The sequence below is a fragment of the Dendroctonus ponderosae genome, unplaced genomic scaffold, assembly GCF_020466585.1.
Source record: "Dendroctonus ponderosae isolate FM_Combo_2020 unplaced genomic scaffold, Dpon_F_20191213v2 Dpon_F_20191213_8, whole genome shotgun sequence".
NCBI classification, from domain to species: Eukaryota; Metazoa; Arthropoda; class Insecta; order Coleoptera; family Curculionidae; genus Dendroctonus; species Dendroctonus ponderosae.
The window spans coordinates 2,366,991-2,387,939 of record NW_026019016.1 but is presented as its reverse complement, the minus strand read 5'-3'; the positions used below and the strand labels follow the sequence as shown (position 1 = coordinate 2,387,939).

Below are 20,949 nucleotides of genomic sequence, written 5' to 3'. Positions count from 1 at the left end.
TAACTAATTGGCAAACATGATGAATAAGACAGGCAGCATTTTAGAACCGAACCGAATTACATATTTCGCATGCCATATAATTAGCAGGAAAGAAAACCAAATAAATCTCAGTCTCCCAAGGTATTCATTACGAAAACCGAAACGTTTTTTCACGCTCGTGTACTTAAATGGCAGCATTTTTTTAAGTACATTTAACAGGTACGTTTGTGTTTAAAAAAACAGCGATCGTGTTTTGCCATTGCCATAAAATATTGGATTAATTATATCTTCGGAAACGGGAAAAAATTAATGAATATCTTTGGGAGAAGTTATCGATGCGGCGCTTTATTTAACGCGCCCAGAATAGCGATAATTACCAACTCGTAAATTAGAAGATGGGATTAAGATTCTGATTGAATTAGGTTTTATTTATGTTTTGAAATTTCTGTATAGTTCGATTTATTATGAGTTTTTTCTAGTTTACTGAGTGCGTCGGGCAAGCAAAAAGCCTGTATTTTATTAATTAAACGGGTTCCATTTCTTGTTTCACTACTTTAGTACCCGGTTTTGCTTAAATTGATCGTACCTAGAAAGCCTGTGTGACGGTATACTGTTGAAAACGCTTGCTTTTTCCAGTTGTGCGCCTTTAAATGGTTTACTGACTTAAAAATGGAAATAAATCAATTCATTTCAGGTTTTCATGCTTAGCGCAGTCCGAATGGACCTAATAACGATCTCGATTTATTAAATCGGATCACCTTAACATAATATCGTCGGCCGCGAAATAACTCGGCTTGTGATTGAAAACACTTTCTACGGCTTATAAGTAGTAAATCTCATTTCGGCTCATTACCGTTAATGCACACCAATATTTCCTTTTATGCAAATATCGCGCTTAATGAACAAAAGCGCCTTAATTAAATTTGATTTAACTGGATTGCTTTAATTGGTTCATATGTTAATTAGCCTACCGAATCTTGCGGTTTTATTTATGGCGCTTGATAATAATTTTTACCTGTTTCAAGTGAGATAAATTTGTAGTTAATGTTGCGTTGTCTCAAGCAACCTGCTCTATTAACCATGACCGAAATGGAAAACAGCAACCTCTTTGCAATGGTTCATTTTTAAGTTCAAAAGTTTATGGTTCCTCAACACCTTCTACAAACCAGTTACTTTGGTTTTTCTTCAGTCTTATAGTTATAAACTTAATCAAGTAGCAATATTGCATGAATAGATCAGTTTTAGATTGAAGGACGCAACTTCAGCAGTATGCACGTGCGAATGCAGCAGCAACTTTATGCGTATGTCGGTGTCGTTTATGGAGTCTCGAAATAAATTTGGCTGAAGCTACCAAAGGGGGCCAAAAGGCCAAACAAATCAATTACTATTAGCACAAATGTTAGATAAATTAACTTGCCAGACGCTACCAGTCAGTCGGTTGTTCACGAAATTGACTTATATTAACAGAGAACGATGTTGGTCATTATATATCAATAAAAGGCGAGTATTCTACATTGAAGTTTCATAATAAACAACGCATGCAAAACTTAGATTTTTGCTCGAAAATTTTTCGAAACCAATTTAAATTATTTCGAAATGACTCGACCGACTCGACATCATTTTCACGCGAAAGAATCGAAGAATGCAACGAGCGGACGGAAAAACACCCTAAACGCCTTATATTCGAAATAGTCCACATTTTAGGCTGATTTTAACCAGTCATAAACAATCAATTGGGCTCAAAAAACCGGAATGTAAAATTTCGATTTTTGACCGAAAATTTCAAAAGGGGTAGCGGTCGATTTTAATATATCGAATCGTCGAAAAAATATAAATTATGCAATGCCTCAAATTCTACATTTCTACATCTTCCTCATGAAGTGGAGAATGCAACGAGCTCACGTAAAAACACGCTAGACGATTTATATTAAAATAATCGAGATTTTGGGCTGATTTTCACTAGTTTTTGAGCGATCACGACCTTTGACTAATCATATCGTCCTTATTATAAACAACTTTACATTCGAACACTAGAGAGCTCCTTAGGTCGTAAACAATCAATTAGGCTCGAAAAAATCCGCATGTAAAATTTCGATTTTTGACCGAAAATGTCAAAGGGGTAGTCGTCGATTTTTCGAAAAAATATAAATTATCTCAAAATGCCTCAAATTCTACATAATTCTCTTCAGAAAGAAGTGGAGAATGCAACGGTCCACGAAAAAATACGCTAGACGCATTTTATTAGAATTAATCCACATTTTACGCTGATTTTAACCCGTTTTTGAGCGGTCACGACTTTCCACCGATCATATCGTCCTTATTATAAACACCGTATACCCGAACAATGGGGAGCTCCTTAGGTCGTCAATAATCGATTGGGCTCAAAAAACCAGTATGTAAAATTTCGATGTTTGTATATAAAAATAAAAAAATATAAATAAAAAGAAAAATATAAAATTATTTGAAATTACCTCCAATTCCACATCATTCTTCCCTTCTCAGAGAAGCTAAGAATCTAACTAGCTTACGTAAAACTACATTAGACGCCTTAAATCCAAAATAATCGACATTTTTGGGCTTATTTTAAGTAGATTTTGAGCGGTTGCGATTTTTATCAGATGATTCACATCATTTGTAATATAGACAGAAACAAGTCATATATGGACACTGGGGAGCTCCAGGAAGACCAGAAACAATCCATTGAGCACAAAAAATTGGCCATGTAAAATTTTGAATTTGAATCCAAAGTAGTTTTGGAGGTAAGTACCTAGAGGTCGGTTTTCCAAGCAAATATAAATTATCTCAAAATGCCTCAAATTATAAATCATTTTCATCTAAAAGGAAAAATTCGAACTGGAAATGTTTATACTCTATTAGGAAACACCCTGTATATGCACATTAGGTCGTATCGCTTTTCGTTGACTATTCCTGTATATGCACACCTTGACCCACTTTCCAGTCTCCTATTTGGTCCCCAATTGTAAATTCAACTTTTTAATTAACTTCAAGATGTGTTTTATAATCTTCTATGCTAATATTTAAACATAAAGTCGACGCCGGTATCTTTGTTGCTTAAATTTATTTATGTCGCTCTTTGCCAGTAATTTAGCAATTCTTAGAAGGATGAATATTTCGACCCCAATAAATCCACAGACCAGCAACTAATTGATGCTTCAGTTGCCGAAACAACCAACTGAATCATTAAAAAAATAGTTGGAAAATGTTTTAAATAGCTGAATAATTAGCGGCCAAATTTCAATGTTTCAAAGTTTGTAATTCATCAAACAGGAATGTTAGGACTTGGCTTGACATAATCTAGTTGAAAAGTATCTATTTCTCAACCGATTCTTCTGCACACGTCTATTTTATTAACGGAAACCCCAATCTTTAGTTAAGCTAATCTGTTACCCGATAAGATCTAAATTGGACTTGGAATGCTGCTGTTCAGTTTACACTTAATTTGTTAATTGGAAATGGTTTCTAATAATATATTAGACATACTAAAACGAGATAAAATCGATTTGGTTACCGAATTTAGAAGCGTGTACATATCAAATTAAATGGTTTGGTAAGGTTCCAAATTAAGAGGCTCTTGACTTGAAAATTAAATTGCAAAAGAGTGACTGGAAGGCAAACTGAAACAGAATTAATTTCTGCTGAAATGTGAAATGACTACTAAGTTCTACAAAATGATTTAATTTATACACATTAGTGAATTTAATCGTATTATTTTACATACTGAATGTTTGTTCCATGAAATGAAGGGTTCCAATGAAAAACAAGGGTTTTTTGCGTCTTTTGACACCAAAATATCAGAAAGATGCCAAATAAATTCAAATTTGTCGTACCATCTTCGAGAAACTAATTTTTAAATGCTTACTGTGAAGGATATTCTCATCCCCTACATACAAAATAGAGCATTTTTAGGCAGTCAAACTCAGTTTTACTATTATTTGAAACCCGCTTTTAAAGACTAGACATTTTTGAAGCCGGATTCCCACGAACTTGGTCGTGTACTTTTAAATCTCACGCTTATTTCTTTATCATATTGGTCCCTTTCTTATTCTTACAATATTTCATTTGCCACTTTTCCCGGCACTTCGAAAAGCATTATTAACATTTTCAACATCGCGCAAATAGTGCCAGATGCTGATAATTTATAACAACAATTAAATTTATTACACTTCTGTGTAATTTACTACACTGATACAAATGAGAAATACAACGAGTAAATATAAGTTCCCTTCACTTCACTCTCTGCATGCATTTTTGCCTGAATGCGAGAAAAATTTGATCAACTGTTGCGTTAACTTTCACATTTAATTAGCATGTGGAAATATATAAAAACCGATTTCGAACTCGAAATGCACTCCAATGAAATGTCGATAATTTCCGTGAAATAAAAAGTTAAAAAACCATTAAATCAAAGTACTGACTCAGCGTTTAAAAATGAACGATCACCGGACCGATAATGTTCCCTGAAGAAAAAAAGGCCGTAAATGTCTTACCTTAATATCGAAAAGGTAATTACAACGTCCGTAAGTATCTATAAATCTTTTGACACATACGTGAAATAAAAGAACACCAATTAGTAGTGGATTTGATCATATAGAAAAGGGCCGCAGTAAAAAAAACTCATTAATTCTAGAGGCGTGAAATAAGTTTTGTTTATAGACACCAGTTTAATGGGTTCGGCATGATGAAAAACATTGCTGGATACAACAGTATTAATTATTTACAATACCGGAGCGGATGTCGGCTAAAGGTTTTACAATTATTTACAGTGAATCATAGGAAACTTATTAATTGAGTTATAAATTAAATTAGATGCTCGGTTTTTTAATCACTTTTCAGTTATTATCAGCAGGTTGATGCAAGAACTTTAACCGGTTAATCAGTTTTCCCATTCCGATAAGATACGAAAAAAATGTATATAAAAAGGGAGAACAGGAAATTGACTAGAGCCGTTGAATGATTAATATTAGAACAAATTCCCACAATGAATTGAGACCTAAAAAATGTGTAAAAACCATTTCAATAATCGGATGCGATCACACGGTTATTCAGCATAGAGCGCAAAGTTGTTGGCGCTGGAAACGATACAACACCAGTAAAATCTTAGCTTATTTACCTATACATTAAAATGCAGGCCTTTATGGAAAACTTTTACTCTTAAATTGGTTTAAAGAGATTTCAACTGGTTCATAAACAGCCTTATTTGGATTTTAAGTGTCGGCAAACAGTACATCGCCGTTACAATGCAATCTGAAGAATGTGACATAATAACTTCAACTTAAATAAATAATACCATTAAAAGCGCTTTAAGTAGGTGAAGATAGTCGAGTGTTTGTTATTTGAACGTAATACAAATATCGTTTTATTTGTCGACTAAAAACGGTCGCATTATAGGAATACTGAACCTGGAAGTTAAGGAAATGCCCATTGGAAGATTGATAATAATCTGCACTTTGGTGGGAATCTCTTATTATAGATTGTACCCACAAACACTAGCACATTTTTAAATACAAATAAGCTGAATTTGGCCATAAAGTACAATTATCTGCGTTCCCAACTGAGAATTTTTTGCCCCGAACACTCACAACTTATAAATAAATATGAGACCCAGACGGTAAACGGGTAATTTACATCTAAAGGACAAACCAGACCAGGCATAAAATGAAATTATCAGTGTTGAAAAATTCAGTGACATTTATTTTTCCCGATGATCTGTTCGAAAACACTAAATAAAATTTTTGAAAACTAAATTCTTAAAATTTCTGAAGCAACAATTTTAAGGCGTGCAGATTAGCGTTATCCACTTTTGAAGTCCTTATTTAAGCCCATAGATTATTGGTTTTTGTCTGCCTAAGAGATGGAGTCCTTCCCTTTACTGGTACTAAATGAGAACAGTTTTCTTGAAGCCGGAAGAACGATATTTTTCTTTCATGATGGTGGTACGATCCAGTTTGCACGAATCTCTAATTTTTTAAATAAAAATGACCCCAAATTGCTCGACCCCCGCGATCTCCAGAACAGAACCCATTGAAGCTTTCATATTCAATCCTCGTTCTCAATTATTTAAAACACTAGAGAGTTTACGTAAGTTTAAGACTTTCTGGTTTTATTTGCTTCTTAAGATTACTCTTTGCCATTTCTATAACACATTGAAAATTATCAACAACGACTAAAAGTCATGTAAAACCTAATAGAAATTCTAGGATTTTTTCTGTTTCTGAAGGTCTTTAGCGAACAAGTAACTTTGGGTTTTTCACGTTCTTACGAGTTTCCATTTTTTATTAGTTTCAGTTCTAGATTTTAGCATTGTCTCAGTTTTAACATGCAGAGTTTCTATAAGATTACAGAACACATTTTCTTCAGATTTAATTAATGAGTTTAGGAATGATTTAGCTGACGATTCAACGTGTTCGAGCGTTTTCGTTGTACTTTAGAAGTGAATTTTACCAATAATTTTCTACTATTTATTCACATGTCAAGGGAAGTTTGTTATTAAAACATTTTAAAATTCCCATTCAGCATGACGATTAGATGCTCAACGGGATTATTTGTATTGAAGAATTTACATTTTCCAGCGTTTGATGTACGCGGAAATTGCATCATTTTAACCAATAAACAAAGATATTAAAACGTTCATGATTCCTAATAACCCTCACTATTCACTTAATAATATGAGCCGCAAAAACCATATTCAAGTACATGCATTTGTCGCGGTTGTTTACTTTTCCTTGAAACCTGTTCCTTTCTAAAAAAATCCTTTGCTACAATTTTGCAAAAGTTGCACTAAAAACTATCATAAATAAACGGTACAAATGATTTCACAAGACAAAAGTTGTACACCAAACCGACTTAATATATGTAACATGGTAATGAGGTGTTAACGTGCTGTCAACACAATCCATAATTCTGCAAGGCATGAAAACAATGTAAACGATCTTAATTTGCATTCAATTGTGCGATTCGAACATTTATCAACATTGACATAATGCGGGCAATACTTTAGTTATACTAATTACACTCATTACTTAACTAATTATTAGCTGTTTTGACTGACTCTAATGTAAGAGTGTGCGTTTCAACCATGATTAATTGTAGATTTTTAGTAACAGTAAGATTGTTTGCTTAAAAAAATGGTAAATCAACTCCGAACAAAAAGTGAAAGTTCCTAAATTGTTGCGGTTGTAGTGAGCAGATATCCAGGTATATTTTTGAAAACTCAATTATTTTTAGGTGTACACATTTATACAAAGTGTTTCGCAGTTGGCATTCCTCTGGAGGTGGGTATTTAGAGAACAGAAAAAATGGACAATTTCTCTTCTTATGTTTCGTTCTGTCAAGTCAGGCAACATCGAAAGAAAGCAGGAAACGAGTTTATAAGAAGGATAAAAAATAAGAGCAGAATAAATGTAGCATCCAAAACACGCATAAGCATAGGATATTCAAAGAAATGCTTACAAAACTTCAAACACTCAAAAAAGTAACTCATAAATTTCGAGTTGAAAGCAAAATGTAGTTGATCACAGAATTTTGCTATTAATAAAAACTCTTCGCTTATGATAATCGCTTATGGTGATTACCCGAAAACTAGCTTACGTTTCATCAAAATTATGTTCCCGATTTTCATTTGCTTGTCAGTTTTAAACTCGCTATCAGCACTATTAAAAAGGATAAACGGTTAGAGTTAATTTCACCAAATTGAATTTGCAGTTGTGCGATTATTGTGGTCGATACTATTCAATTTTCCAACGTTCTATGATCAGCCCACATCATGCGAGAAACAGATAGAAATTGCAATGTACGAAGGATTTTATCCATAGTTGGGTTAGTATATTATTCAACATTCGTGTTGTTCCCGTTTATATGGGCCAGCGCGAATTCGGTGCCGAACAATTTTATCGAAACTCGATACAAATTCGTTACTCTATGTTGGCCTGTAATTGCATATTCTGCAAATTAAATTTCCCATTTGAAGTATTTAACAAGTCTGGAAATTAGTTTACCAGCGAAAGAACAGGTCGGGAGAGCGCAAATTACGGGCATGCATCTGCTTACCAAAAGTATCTGTTGCTGAAATAACACCTATGAAATTAAGCACTTCGCTTGTTTAGATCCAGCTTGTAGTTTAGCATTTTCATTTTTCAACTGTGCAATTACAGAATTTGCGTAATGCACCGAATCACCTGCATGTGCATCGATATTTTTAGTTCGGTAGGTACACACACCACTCCGCAACTGTTTGCATTAAACATTCCATTTTTGCTTATTTTGCATGCGCAAAACCCAGTTTAAATCATTTTTCATTAACACGCCATACGAAATGTATTTGCTGATTACATTCAAATGTGTCGCATTCCAACAAGATTTACTATACTCCTTAAGCAGTGAACTGATATGTTCTTAGCGACTTAATCCGCATCGAAAATAAGCAATTTGAAGCTATTTTTAATTATATACCTACTGTTAAAAAGTGGCAGAATTACTTACATTTAGAATTGTCGAAATTCTGTTTGGAGGGCAACTAGTCCAGCTCAAATCTGCATTGACTATCACTTGGCATTCCTGAACTCCTCAGCTCTATGCAGTAGAAAATATGACGAAAAAAAGAAGTTCTTATATAAATAGTTCGCTAATTTCATTCGTTAATGGTGTGAGCACATACAAAAAAAAAAATTCTGTCTCCAACTAGGAGATCCTACTGCGGCCTGCAATATTTTTTGCTTCAATAATTGTAGAATTTCATGTTTGGAGTTTCGGAAGATGAACCTTTCTTCATTTGATAGTAAGCAAAACTCCATTTCTATTTTCTTGTATTCGCGGAATAATATCAGTGTTAAATGACTGGAGTCGAATGTATATTTAGAAATTTTATTATTTCACCAGCCAACGTTTGCAAGCTACCTGGTGACGTGGTGGAGACGACATTTTTCAAAAAAATCTTAAAAGGGTTCCTGACTTTAGAAAGACTTGGGAGGCCCACCATTTTAAAGCGAACAGACCTCGAAATCAGCAGAAACAGAAATAACTGTGATGTGCGGACTGTGCCTGTGAGTGTGAGTTACAGCTAAACTATGTTTGGTAGCTTTCTAAAACACTCTCATTCTGACTCTCCACATAACCCAGCTGAAATTTGCACGGTTCTATAGGTAGATTTAGTGAAGTGCGACGGGCACACAAAACGGTAAAACCCGCTGTTTTTACCAATTTAGTACGATAAAAATTCCTGTACAGCGATAAAATGTTTAGAATTATTATGGTGGAATAAACTCGGACGTGTGTGTGTAATAATATAAATCTTTAACCGCGTTTCGTTTATTTCGCCCAAAATGTTAACATTGTGTGGGAGGACGCATTCCTTGCTGTGTGTTAAAATAATGCCATTGTGTAGAGCGAACTGGCACAGTGAGAACCTTTCAAAAAATTTAACGACTGCCATAAAAACTTACTGTTACTGTGGTTTGCGCTAGTCGGTCCATGCAAATATCCTTTGATCAAGCGATTGTCATCTAGGCTACAAAGCGACCGACAATATGATAGTGTCTCGATCAAAATGCTTTCGTAAAAATGTGATACACCTGTCGTGCTTTTTATAACTTTTTGTTATAAAAACTGACTGGAAAAAGTCCTTGATGGACGGTAGATACAATTTTAAAATCCATATTATTATAGTTTTTAACAGGAAACAGAAAAAGACAGTTTAATGTCTTACTGCTGTTACATGGAATAGAATATGAGAAGTTGGAAAATTTATTACATTATCGGTTAATCGAATCTACAATGTTTTTAATAATTGTGCTTCTTGTAATTTTGCTAAGAATTGGCAGAGTCCTGGACCTGCTAGTCAGTAGTCATTTTCTTCACTCGTTTCCAGCAAAAAAGGTTTTGATTATTCTCAAATTCGAAATCAAATTCAATTCCTGGGTCATTTATTGTCTATTTATATTTTATATATGCCAAGGCTTAAAGTAGCAACAACGCTACACATAGAAACTGATGATGGTGGAAAACACCGAAACGTATTTTAATTGATAAATACACAATAAATGACTGAAGCCCAGGAATTGATTTTGATTTGGAATTGAAACACAGTCAGGAAAGTATGTACAATTATTCTCAAATCTGAACACTTACATATGCTAACCGAATATACTTTTTTATTTTTATTTTAAACCTCAGCTAAGCTGGAAACTGCCCATCTCTGCTTCTGAACTGTGATTAACAAAACCAAACTGATGTGCAAAACAAAGCATTACTTCCTGATTTTTCCCAAAATAACTTCATTCAAAACTTGTACTGTATTTCAATATGCCTACCTCTACAAAACCTGACATAGTTTCGATTCAAATCTGATCATTAAATGCGTCTAACTTGTATGCCAATTTTCGTAAATATTTGCATGTACATAAAGTTGGAATGTTCGGAATGTCACCTGTCGAGCTGATAAGGAATTTTTACTTTGCTGAAACTGGCAAATTTATATACGTAAGCTTTGTAAATCAAATTTTCGGTCGTCACGTTGCGGATTTTAATTAGATTTTTGTAAATATGCAAAGGTTCATCTATCAGCCCAGGAATGCGGCGAAACCTGATACTGTCGGATAATTTTTTAATTTGGGATTACAAAACTGTTGTAATCATGCTCGAAAATCCGATATGAAGTATTTTAACGACATACTTAATTGTGCTTGATATAAATTTTTTTGCCAAAAAATGCGGCAAATAAAACTGCCATTTTAGCAAACTTGATTTGTCGTTTTTCACAATTATATGACATGAATACATATTTTTTCCATGGGCTACGCCTTTTCAGATCATCTTCTATCATTGAGAATTGCCATTTATTGGCGCAACTAATTAAAAATGTATTTATTTACAAGTAATTTGAGATTGCGTTTTTGAAGAATCTAACGTTTTCTTGTATTTACAGTTAGCACCTGCCCAGAAAAAAATCCATTTAGGCAACTTTTGCACATTTTTCACTCTAGAAGCCTCGCATATAATTCCATCTAAATCAGATGCTAATTAGGAAAAAAACGGTGGTTTAAAATTTCAGGAGCATCAGGTTCAAAGGCCCCAGCTTATAAGTCTTCCAAGTTTAAAGTATTAGGGAATGCCTTAGTTGCTCCATGTATAAATCCGTCCAACGTAAATACCGAATTCTAATTGAAAATGAATGTTAAAACCCGCTCATCAACAAATCAGTCGTGAACCTGAGAGCATCTTTGACCGGGGAAAACATATCAACTCCATACAACGAAGATTAAAAGACTGGCTATTAGTTAATAATTCAAAAATTCAATAGCGAAAAAAACGCATTTTCGCTCTGCTTTTCGAACAGTGATTTAAATTGCTGAAGGCAATGAATTGCAAGTTTACGAATCAAACTGAAAAAACATTCTACGAGCCGACTTCACAGGCTTATTGATTTAGTGCGGATAACTTCACCCTCGAATTTTTATATATCAAAGGATAGCGAAAACTTTAAAACAACGCTAATAAAAAGCACAAATGTTGGCAATATTTTGCAATTGTTGTTGCTTTAGGCGAACGTTTCACACACCGCTGTCCGAACCCAAATGCATTTATTAAGTTAAATATCTTTCTGTTGACTATTTATTTAATACCGCTCAGAAACGTATGAGTTTCCACTTGGAGGATTGATCGAGTTAAGACATTTGATCTTTACCAAATAAGAATTTTCTACTAGTCGAGTCTTGAGAACATTGCTAGGAAGTGTTTAAGAAAAACATAAAAATTCACTCGCAAAACTATACAATTGGAGGAAAACCCACTCTGTGACTCAATTTTTATATATCAAAGGATAGCGAAAACTTTTAAAACAACGCTAATAAAAAGCACAAATGTTGGCAATATTTTGCAATTGTTGTTGCTTTAGGCGAACGTTTCATAAACCGCTGTCCGAACTCAAATGCATTTATTAAGTTAAATATCTTTCTGTTGACTATTTATTTAAGACCGCTCAGAAATGTATGAGTTTCCACTTGGAGGATTGATCGAGTTAAGACATTTGATCTTTACCAAATAAGAATTTTCTACTAGTCGAGTCTTGAGAACATTGCTAGGAAGTGTTTAAGAAAAACATAAAAATTCACTCGAAAAACTATACAATGGGAGGAAAACCCACTCTGTGACTCAAATCGATTTAAAAAAAGTACCTTAATATATGTACAACCACACAAAACTTTTTGTGTGAAGACTTTTTGTGCCATACAAATTTTGCCTTTTTTGGGATGCATCACCTCGTAAACGCGCCATTTAAGGAGTGAATTGTTTATTAAAAGAAAATTGATTCCACTGATTCCACATTTGATAGTTGCTCAAAAGTCCTCCAAACTGACCCAAACGCTATGAGATACTTTCGATAGATCGTGATGATCGATGAAACGTTCGAAACGAAAATAGCAGAGTGGCAGTAGATGCAACTATTTTAATCCCATTTAAAAGGCAAACGCAACTGTGATGCCATTAAACGATCATTATTGATAATGTCAAGTAAATAAACAAAGTTAACGATTTGCCACCGAACCGTATTGTCAGCAGAACCATTAAAATTTCACATTTCACTGTCGACAAATCGCAATTAATGAGAGGGTAGGAAAGCAGGAAAGTGTGTACCCGAAATTTGGCTTTAAACAGAATTCATCAGACCGTTCCTGTTGTATTTATTTTAATTTCAAATGTTACAAACCGCATCGTCATGTTTTGCGGACATGGTGTGGCATCAGTGAAATATGCGGAATGTTAATATCAAATGGGTGTCTATCGAACGGTCAGATTTGTATAGTGCTATTAGCTGCCCATTTAATCGATGTCACGTTTAAACGATAACTGAACATTTCATACCCTTCAGCTGAATGTATAAACTAGTATAAACTACAGCAGCAAAAAGCGAACAATGAAAAAATCGATCAGTGTTTGAAAACCAAATTGCTACTTGCATAAGAAATATAAAATAAAATAGAGCGACTTTAAATTTTATAATTCTGGATATTGGAATTTTTCTTCAACATTTTGCCGATTCTTGCTATAACAAACAGGTGCATCAATAGTTTTTTCATTTATAAACGCGATTTTGTAAAATAGCGAAAACCCACTTTCCAGGATTTAAGGTTTTATTATGCTTTGAAATTTTTTTTTTTGGTTTCGGTTCTGCATCTAAAATTTCGATACTCCAATTATTAGGTAGTGAAAAAATAGCTTAAGTTAATTATTCCTGGAAAATAATACGCCGGCTTGGAAATTAACAACGCAAACTGTAGGATGATGATTATTTCTATTTAGTTAATTCATCATTTTGCATAAATAATCAACTAAATATAAAATGTGTCGATTGTTATGGTAGTTTTTGCCCAGCAATTTCCAAATTGACATGTTTACTCGCCTTCGGTCCGCGTTTTTGTCAAACATGTTAAGACTGAACCGCTCAAATACAAAAAACTTGAATGGTAACCTACAAGAGTATTCGGTGACGCAAAATTTCTGATTTAGGATTATTGGACGTGCTGATTTTACATGAACAAACGGAAGCAGTTAGAATTTTTTATAAACAAACAGAAAAATATTTGGCTTTTTGCCAGACAAACTATTCACTGAATTTGATGTACTCATTGGGAAGGAGAGCTTGAAATTGTTATCAGGATTTCCCCGTTCTGAATATTTAACCGTTTAAATACCCGAGGATATCGCCGCACTTCAAAAACATTTTATATAGATTGCCAACATGTTTCATTATTGCACGCTTTCGCCTCGAAGTTTCCAAAGGAATCGGAGAAACAGGTGATTTAAAATAATGATTAGATCAGTAATATGCCGAATTTATCTCTTCCGGATCTTGCGACGATGTTCGTTTTCATTTTCTTCGCTTGATTGGTTTTAAGTTCAATATTATTCCATAAATTTCACATTTTTATTTAAACAAAATAAGTTGAAATTAGGTATGTAGCAAGTTATTTTTACAGATTTTTTAGTATTGAGCTATGATGTCTTTCAGCTTTAATTGCCGTCCAGTTCGCTGTTGTAAGCAGGCAAATAAAAAGTACAATCACCCATGTCGTAACCGAATTTTAATAAGCACTGATTGGATTATGTAATTGAAGGAATGACAAATTCCGGGCACTAAAACTCCCGTTAATTTCATAGTTATTTGCACATAGAATAAGGTCTGTATTTTATTTTCTGTACAAATGTGTGTTGGATCGGTTTGACCTAAGGCGAGGTCGATAACTGACTCGTCAGGTCTATTTATATTAATTTCAATTATTTGGCGACAATCGCTTTCAATTGATGATAATAACTGTGTATTTTGGAACTATTTATAAGAATTACTTGATATTTTTATGTAAAGTAACATCAATTTGTCAATAGTTTATCTCGCAAAATACATATGGATTTAAAAAGCAGGCAGGGTTTAAAATGGATAAGGATGCGGAATGGATAAGGATGTGTTTTGCGTTTGTTATTGTTTTTGTGTAAATGCATAGAACGCGAACTTGCTGACTACGACAACTCTTTTAAATATAGCAGCAACGTCACATAATTATGCCCTAAGAGGAAACTCTTAATTATTGTGCTGTAGCGGACTAAATCAAAACTCACAGAAAGTAGGGTCCTTTCATTAGAACGTAGTTCACAGTAAAGCATAATGAGATAAATTTGCTTTGCAATTGTTAAATATTGAATAACAAGGGTTAACAGCCAGAAGTATAATATGTGTCTTTATTAAGTTATACGATCTTAACTTATCCCTATATTTTGTTACGATCGTTACAAGTGTGGGACTTTTCTGCAAGTTTCCAGTAATCCCAATTTTCCATTAATTCTCATTATAGCACTAAGGGGATACAACTAAATCCAGCAGCTTTTCTGATTGCTAAGTTTTCGCGTTGTGGCGACTTTGAGTAATGAGAGGAGTTGTTAAAATTGGAAAATTGAATGATAACTTTATTAAAGAACAGTATGGTATAAGATAAATAAAAGTACATAATATGAGGTTTCCTTCCAGACATTGTTTCGAAGTCCTAATGTATTTCTGATTGATCCCAATGTTTCTCTGAAAAAGAATGGCCTTTTTAATGATCATGTTGGTCAGAGTTGATAAAATGGTACTTTGAAATTTTCAATTAAATGTTTTGCTATCGTTATTATGTTAACGAATGTTTCTGCACACTACATGAGATCAGATTGATTAACAGAGAAAAATTATGTTTATTAATTGTTTTAGAATCCTGCCAATTTTCTACAGTTATCAACTGCGATTTCCTGTTTCTTTGTCATCTTTGAACTATAATAAAATTACACTTTTCATTCAGCCGAACATTTTACTTCAACTTTTAATTTTCTTTCATGGCTAGTTCATAAATAGCATTTTGAATATTTATAAACTCTTCACACCTTGCAGTTTCAAAAGCCAGGCCAAGAATCATAAATTTCCGACGAAATTCTCATTCATAAACAAAGCGCACAGCTAATATGCGCCTTGGAATCGATTATTAAGTCTATTTTCATCAGTGTGTATAAAATTTAAAAATAAACCGTAATAATCTACCTCGTGCCAATAACAATTTGTCAGTACTCGAATACGTGATAGTATTTTCATGAGTTTAAGTTTAACTGACAGGTTGGATGTACATTGGAAGTTATTCCCATTGGTAAGGCGAAATACATCGATTTTTAGCGTTAGATGCTTTTTCAAGGGAGTTTCCGTCCTTAAAAAAATCTATGATTAAATTCCCAATCTGCTTAATTCTTCAAGCCTTTTTTGAGCCTAATTTTTTTGTTTTTTCAGATGCGCGTAAGGTATGCAACAATTCCCTACTGCTTTTTCATAAATGCAAACAATTTTATCATTTTCTCCTTGAGCAACAGCTGCAGTTTGAATACGCACGCAATATAAACGACGCTCAAATGTACGTGCATTATTATAAGAATACAATACTTCCCATTATGTAATAAAATCGATTAAAAGCTCTCCCAAACATGGCCATAACAAATTTCATTCTTTCTATATAATGAACGGGCGTTTCGCCAGTTTTCTCATGCAATTTTATGCATAAATATTGGAAAAAACTCGTGACTAAAACATGCAAACGACTTTAATAACTACAACAAAACCTGGGCACCAATTCAACTTAATACCGCATTGTTGATGTTAGGGGAAAGCTAATATTGTATTAATGAGTAATTTCCGGGAAAAAACTGGATTCCACACAAATTGCACAATATTAAAGGCATCAACAGTATCTAAACGTATTATTAGGAATAAACCCAAAAGTTGGCAAAAAATCCCAAACTTATTGCCTATTGTTCCCAACGAAACAATGATATACTTAGCAGGATACCAGGTCTCGCGCAAATATTAGATTTATGAATTTCCTGCAGTAATAATGTGCATAACTTCGACAGTTACATCTTATAAACGCCATTTTGTTGGAGCAGGAAGCACTGTTTATGGAAATTGTTATTCAGATATGTAGATACTATAACACCGTATATTTTGAATTGGACAAATAATACAGCGTTAAATACTTTTTGACTGTTGGTGACTAAAAATCTCACTTAACCTCGTGTACCAACTATTCTTGACCCAAATTTTCTTATCTTATCTAATAGTGTTTAGCTGAATATGGAAATTCGTAAAATATTGTAAGCGCTTTCCAAATAACCACGGTTTTACCAAGGCTTCGTTTACAAGTTACGGGTTATTTAAAGCAAATGTACGGTCTTGCACTTGTGTATTGTTTGCTTTCGCTGTGCATATTAGAGCAATCGAAATCCAAACTTTAATACAAACATTATTTTCGAAGATAGAAACCATCAGAATTTCAATAATAGTTTCATCAAACTAAATATTTTCAGTTGATTCGTAACTTTTTCTGAGCCTAAATAATGTATTCGTTATTAGAATATCGCGAAATAATTGGATATTGCTTTTCTCCATGAAACTAGCATGAAACCTCGATCTTTTACAGCCAGAGACAAACTCCGATGAAATTGGCTGCATGAACGATTTAACTGCTAAAAACCAGTTCGGATATCTTGACCGGAAACTTCGACAAGTTTTCCTTTTGACCTAAAATGCGATTTTTTTTATTAACACTTCTGGCATCCGAAAATGTGAGTTCGTGAATTAACAACTAATTTGTCAGCACAAAATTTAAAACTCGCATTGTAACTGTTCAAATATTTCCCATATTGTAGGTACTGATCGTAAGATTTTGGTGAAAAGACTAGGATTACCTTGAATATCGAATAAATAGCTGTGGATTTTATCGTAAAACGTTTCCAGATTTTGTGAAGACGAAACCCATAAAATACGAAATAGTAAATATACTTATTGCAAATGACAAGCGTGAATTTGCGATATTATAAGCGAAAATTATGAAACCTACATCTAAACGTGTGAAAAACGAATGTGAAACATTAACGATTAGTGAAAGATCTGTTGAAGGTCTTAAAAAACCCAAATCCTTTTCACGCCTCATTCATCTCAAGCAAGATCCTTATGCCAAAAGACAGGCCAGGGGGCTTTTCGTTAATGAAATAACAAACATATTTTTTCATAAAAAAAACAGATGAACTTTTAACAAATTTATTGACGAATGATTTTTCACACCTAGTGGAACATTTACTGACATATACATAATGGATTTACAGCATGATAAAGCTCCAGCTTATTACAACTTTAATCGTGAGAGAACGCTTTAATATAGTTTTCCCAAATAAGAGGCATGGAACAGGAGATTTTCCAATTAAAGTCTCGTAGGTCAAAAGAGCAAAAAAATGATAAAATAATGTTGGTTTACTGCATTCTGTGCGCGAATTGCTCATTAAAAGCCTTCACTTAAATACAAAAAAAATATAAATTTTCGTGAAAAAACTGCAGGTTTGAAACACGTCCGGAGAGTCTATAAACATCTAAAATGCATTTGCATCGCCCCGCATGATTCACCAAGTTGGAAGAAAAAAATTCCGACACTGTATACGCGATATCCGCTCCATGAAGCATTTTTCATATTGAAATGAGTTGCCAAATTCTATTTTTATTCTACCTCAAATAAAACTTCATTCAAATGTTGAAACATCCACAGACAGGCTTGAAAGTGTGATAACAACCTGATAAACCCATATCCCAATTCAAGATTTGTTGTATATCATTCCAAGAATCCAAGTACTTCAGACTGATAACATATTTTATACAATGGTTTACAAGTCGGTACATGTAGGATGCATGGTGTTTTTATTTCAAATTTTTCGATGACCTGTAAATAGTGACTGGCTTCAAAAAATATACTTATACAGAGTGTCTCATACATTTTCAACCTCACGTACTAGACTCGTATTGTCGAAGGTTTACGGGATACCCTGCATACGATCCTGGCGATTGTTTTAGAAAATTCATACAGTGGAATATAAATTTATCTATTTCTGCCTTTCTGTGCATTTTTTAATCAAAATATCATTAACCGACTGTTGATGAACTTTGTATCTAAAGCTGCTGGAACGTTTTATTGCTACACTACGCATAATTCTACACCCATAAAGCAACAATACAACCAAGTGTTTTGCAACTTGTAAGGCAGACATGTCTAGTAAGCAATCGTATAATTAGCACTTTGTAGATTTGCGAATTTAAGCCTACATATTTAAATGGTTAATAAATGATCACCAGATCGAATAATCATTGCAGGTTTGAATCCCTTTTAAACGGTAACAAATTTTTTTAAATAAATTGTAGCTGATTGAAGTTTCCATGTATTTTCGGCAAATCTAATAGATATTTTGTGATTAATTTTTTCGTGAACACGTGTACAAAATGCGATGTTTTCATTAAATTAATGTTATTAACATTAACGTTATTAATTCAGCAAGAAATCTTCTATGGAGGGTGTTTGTGTACAAACTTAGATAGGTACTAGCTAGATATTTATTAAGTACTACCTACTAAAGTGTTCATTTTATTATGACTAATGTTATTAACAAGTTTTGTTTATTAGCATTCGAACTCTTAACAGAAGAACGCACGTGGGACAACACTGACAACAGTACGTAAATGCTAAAACAGGCGAATCAAGAGAATAAATAACTGGAAATTTTAGCATTTAAAAATTAACGTATTATTTCCCCGGGAAAACATCGAAAAGAAGCGAAGTTCACTCGACCCAGTTTACATTTTTCAAAACAGTGAAATAATTTTTTGTCATCAACAATTTCTTCCGAAGGCCTTTGAAACCGCCTGATTTTGTCATTCAAACCTTAAACGGAACTTCCATTGCATTATTAGCGGAGCTAAAATGCCAATGATCCACTTTTTCCGCTGGTTTGTCAAATAATTTTCGCAATCGAAAAATCACACAACAAAAAGCGCATCTTGAGTTCAAAATTCCGCGGTTACAACGAAGCGAAACATAATTGAATCAGTTTAGAATTTAGAACTTAGTAGTAGTTTATTTGACATTTTTTGCTTATTTTCAGTAGGGAACGGTATTGCTTCTCTGTGAATCCTTTGCTCTAATATTGAGCCTGATTGAAAAAAGTAATCTTTTTGCGTCTACAAGTGTAATGCTTCAATATCTACATATAGCGATTATCTGCCCAACATAAATGTCGTAGAAAATCCGCACTAATAACATCTGCTTGATGAATCGACTGGTAGGGACTTAAATGTAAGCAGAATTTAGGCGAATTCACTTCTGATCCGACCTCAAGGTCTTGGTCAACTGTGGGCTTAAAAATACCCAAATGACGCACCAAAACCCTTATCTCCTTTATAGGCACCTTCGTTTTAGTACAATCTAGCCATAGACGCCGTTTTAATCGTATATTCGCATTTTTATCAGGTAACTAATGGCAATCATATCGTTATCACCGCCGTTCTAATCCCGCTTCCAAATAACATACGCACCAAACGATTTGTATTTATACAATTGGGGAATTTTGGGTCTGCAAATTGCGCCGCTTGCTTGCTAAAAATATGAACTTACCTAATTTGAATCCGAGATGGAAGAGCAGCCAAAGTGTAAAAAATCCGTGCATGTTGCTTCCTGGGTAAACAAAGTCTATTTATTAGTAAACTGGCATGGGAATGCGAACTTCGCACTATCGTATACCGAAGACGTGAGATAACCGCACACCGCGAACGTATCACATATTAGGACGAAAAATTCGTTTAGCCCGGAACGGTACCGCCGAAGTAAAACTCCGGGAGAATACGCGGATTTAAGGTTATGATTTTACTGAAATTATGTGGACCACACTTGGTACATTCATTAATAAATACGCCGGCAGACTGACTTAACCGAGGAAGCGGCTTAGCCGTGTTAAACGGTGTTTGCATACGTTGTTGCCGCATTTTGTTGTTCGCGTTTTTTCTGTAGGTTCCCATCAGCTCTAAGGAACCTTTGATACAGGAATAAAAACTTGGGCCCCTACATTAAGCGCCCGTGACTTACAGGTGTAGGTACCACATTGGCGAGTACCAAAGATTACAAGGAAAACCGTATTTAATTTTCGCAGTTCCCAAACAGGAACTTTGTCATTAAGATTTATTGTTAACGTTAATGTTAACGTTTTACGTTATTTAATTTATCGAGCAATTGCGAGAATGCTGGTTTGGTCCAAAGATCCAAAAGCAAAGTTAAGAAAGTTCCAAAGACTAAAATTGCCATTACATTTTGGTCTTATAAAGTTTAATGTCCAAAAATTTCTTCACAGAATTGAAATCGATTGCTGGAAATTTTCGTAGCTTAGTTTCTCGACAGTGTGATTGGACAGTGGGCGTAAATATCTGAACGTCAAGCTATTCTTGAATTTAAATTAATTAATCATACTGAATTCGAGGACACTTTGTTGTTTAGATTCGGTCCTCTAAGTAGTAAATAATTGGAGAAACTAAAATTGTATATAATAATTATTATTTTCAAAATGACTTACAATCTCTGA

At 33.9% G+C, this 20,949-nt stretch overlaps 1 protein-coding gene and 2 long non-coding RNA genes across 5 annotated transcripts in view; 1 reads left to right on the top strand and 2 right to left on the bottom strand.

Moving 5' to 3' along the window:
- The window catches only part of LOC125505315, a 79,260-nt gene extending 69,916 nt beyond the window's left edge, over positions 1-9,344 (bottom strand). Inside the window, exon 1 of the long non-coding RNA XR_007282072.1 lies at positions 8,047-9,344. This is a non-coding gene — a long non-coding RNA (uncharacterized LOC125505315). The remainder of the gene's footprint in view (positions 1-8,046) is intronic.
- LOC109544834 (cysteine-rich motor neuron 1 protein) overlaps positions 1-20,313 on the bottom strand; it is a 116,835-nt gene extending 96,522 nt beyond the window's left edge. For all 3 annotated transcript variants that reach the window (XM_019915198.2, XM_048668883.1, XM_019915200.2), the window contains exon 1: positions 19,992-20,313. In XM_019915198.2, coding sequence (XP_019770757.2) covers positions 19,992-20,043 — 52 coding nt within the window. In that variant the 5' untranslated portion in view covers positions 20,044-20,313. The remainder of the gene's footprint in view (positions 1-19,991) is intronic.
- LOC125505316 lies at positions 15,164-15,990 on the top strand. Its single transcript, XR_007282074.1, has 2 exons — positions 15,164-15,659; positions 15,797-15,990. It is a non-coding gene; the product is annotated as an uncharacterized LOC125505316 (long non-coding RNA).
- Positions 20,314-20,949: the final 636 nt, after the last annotated feature.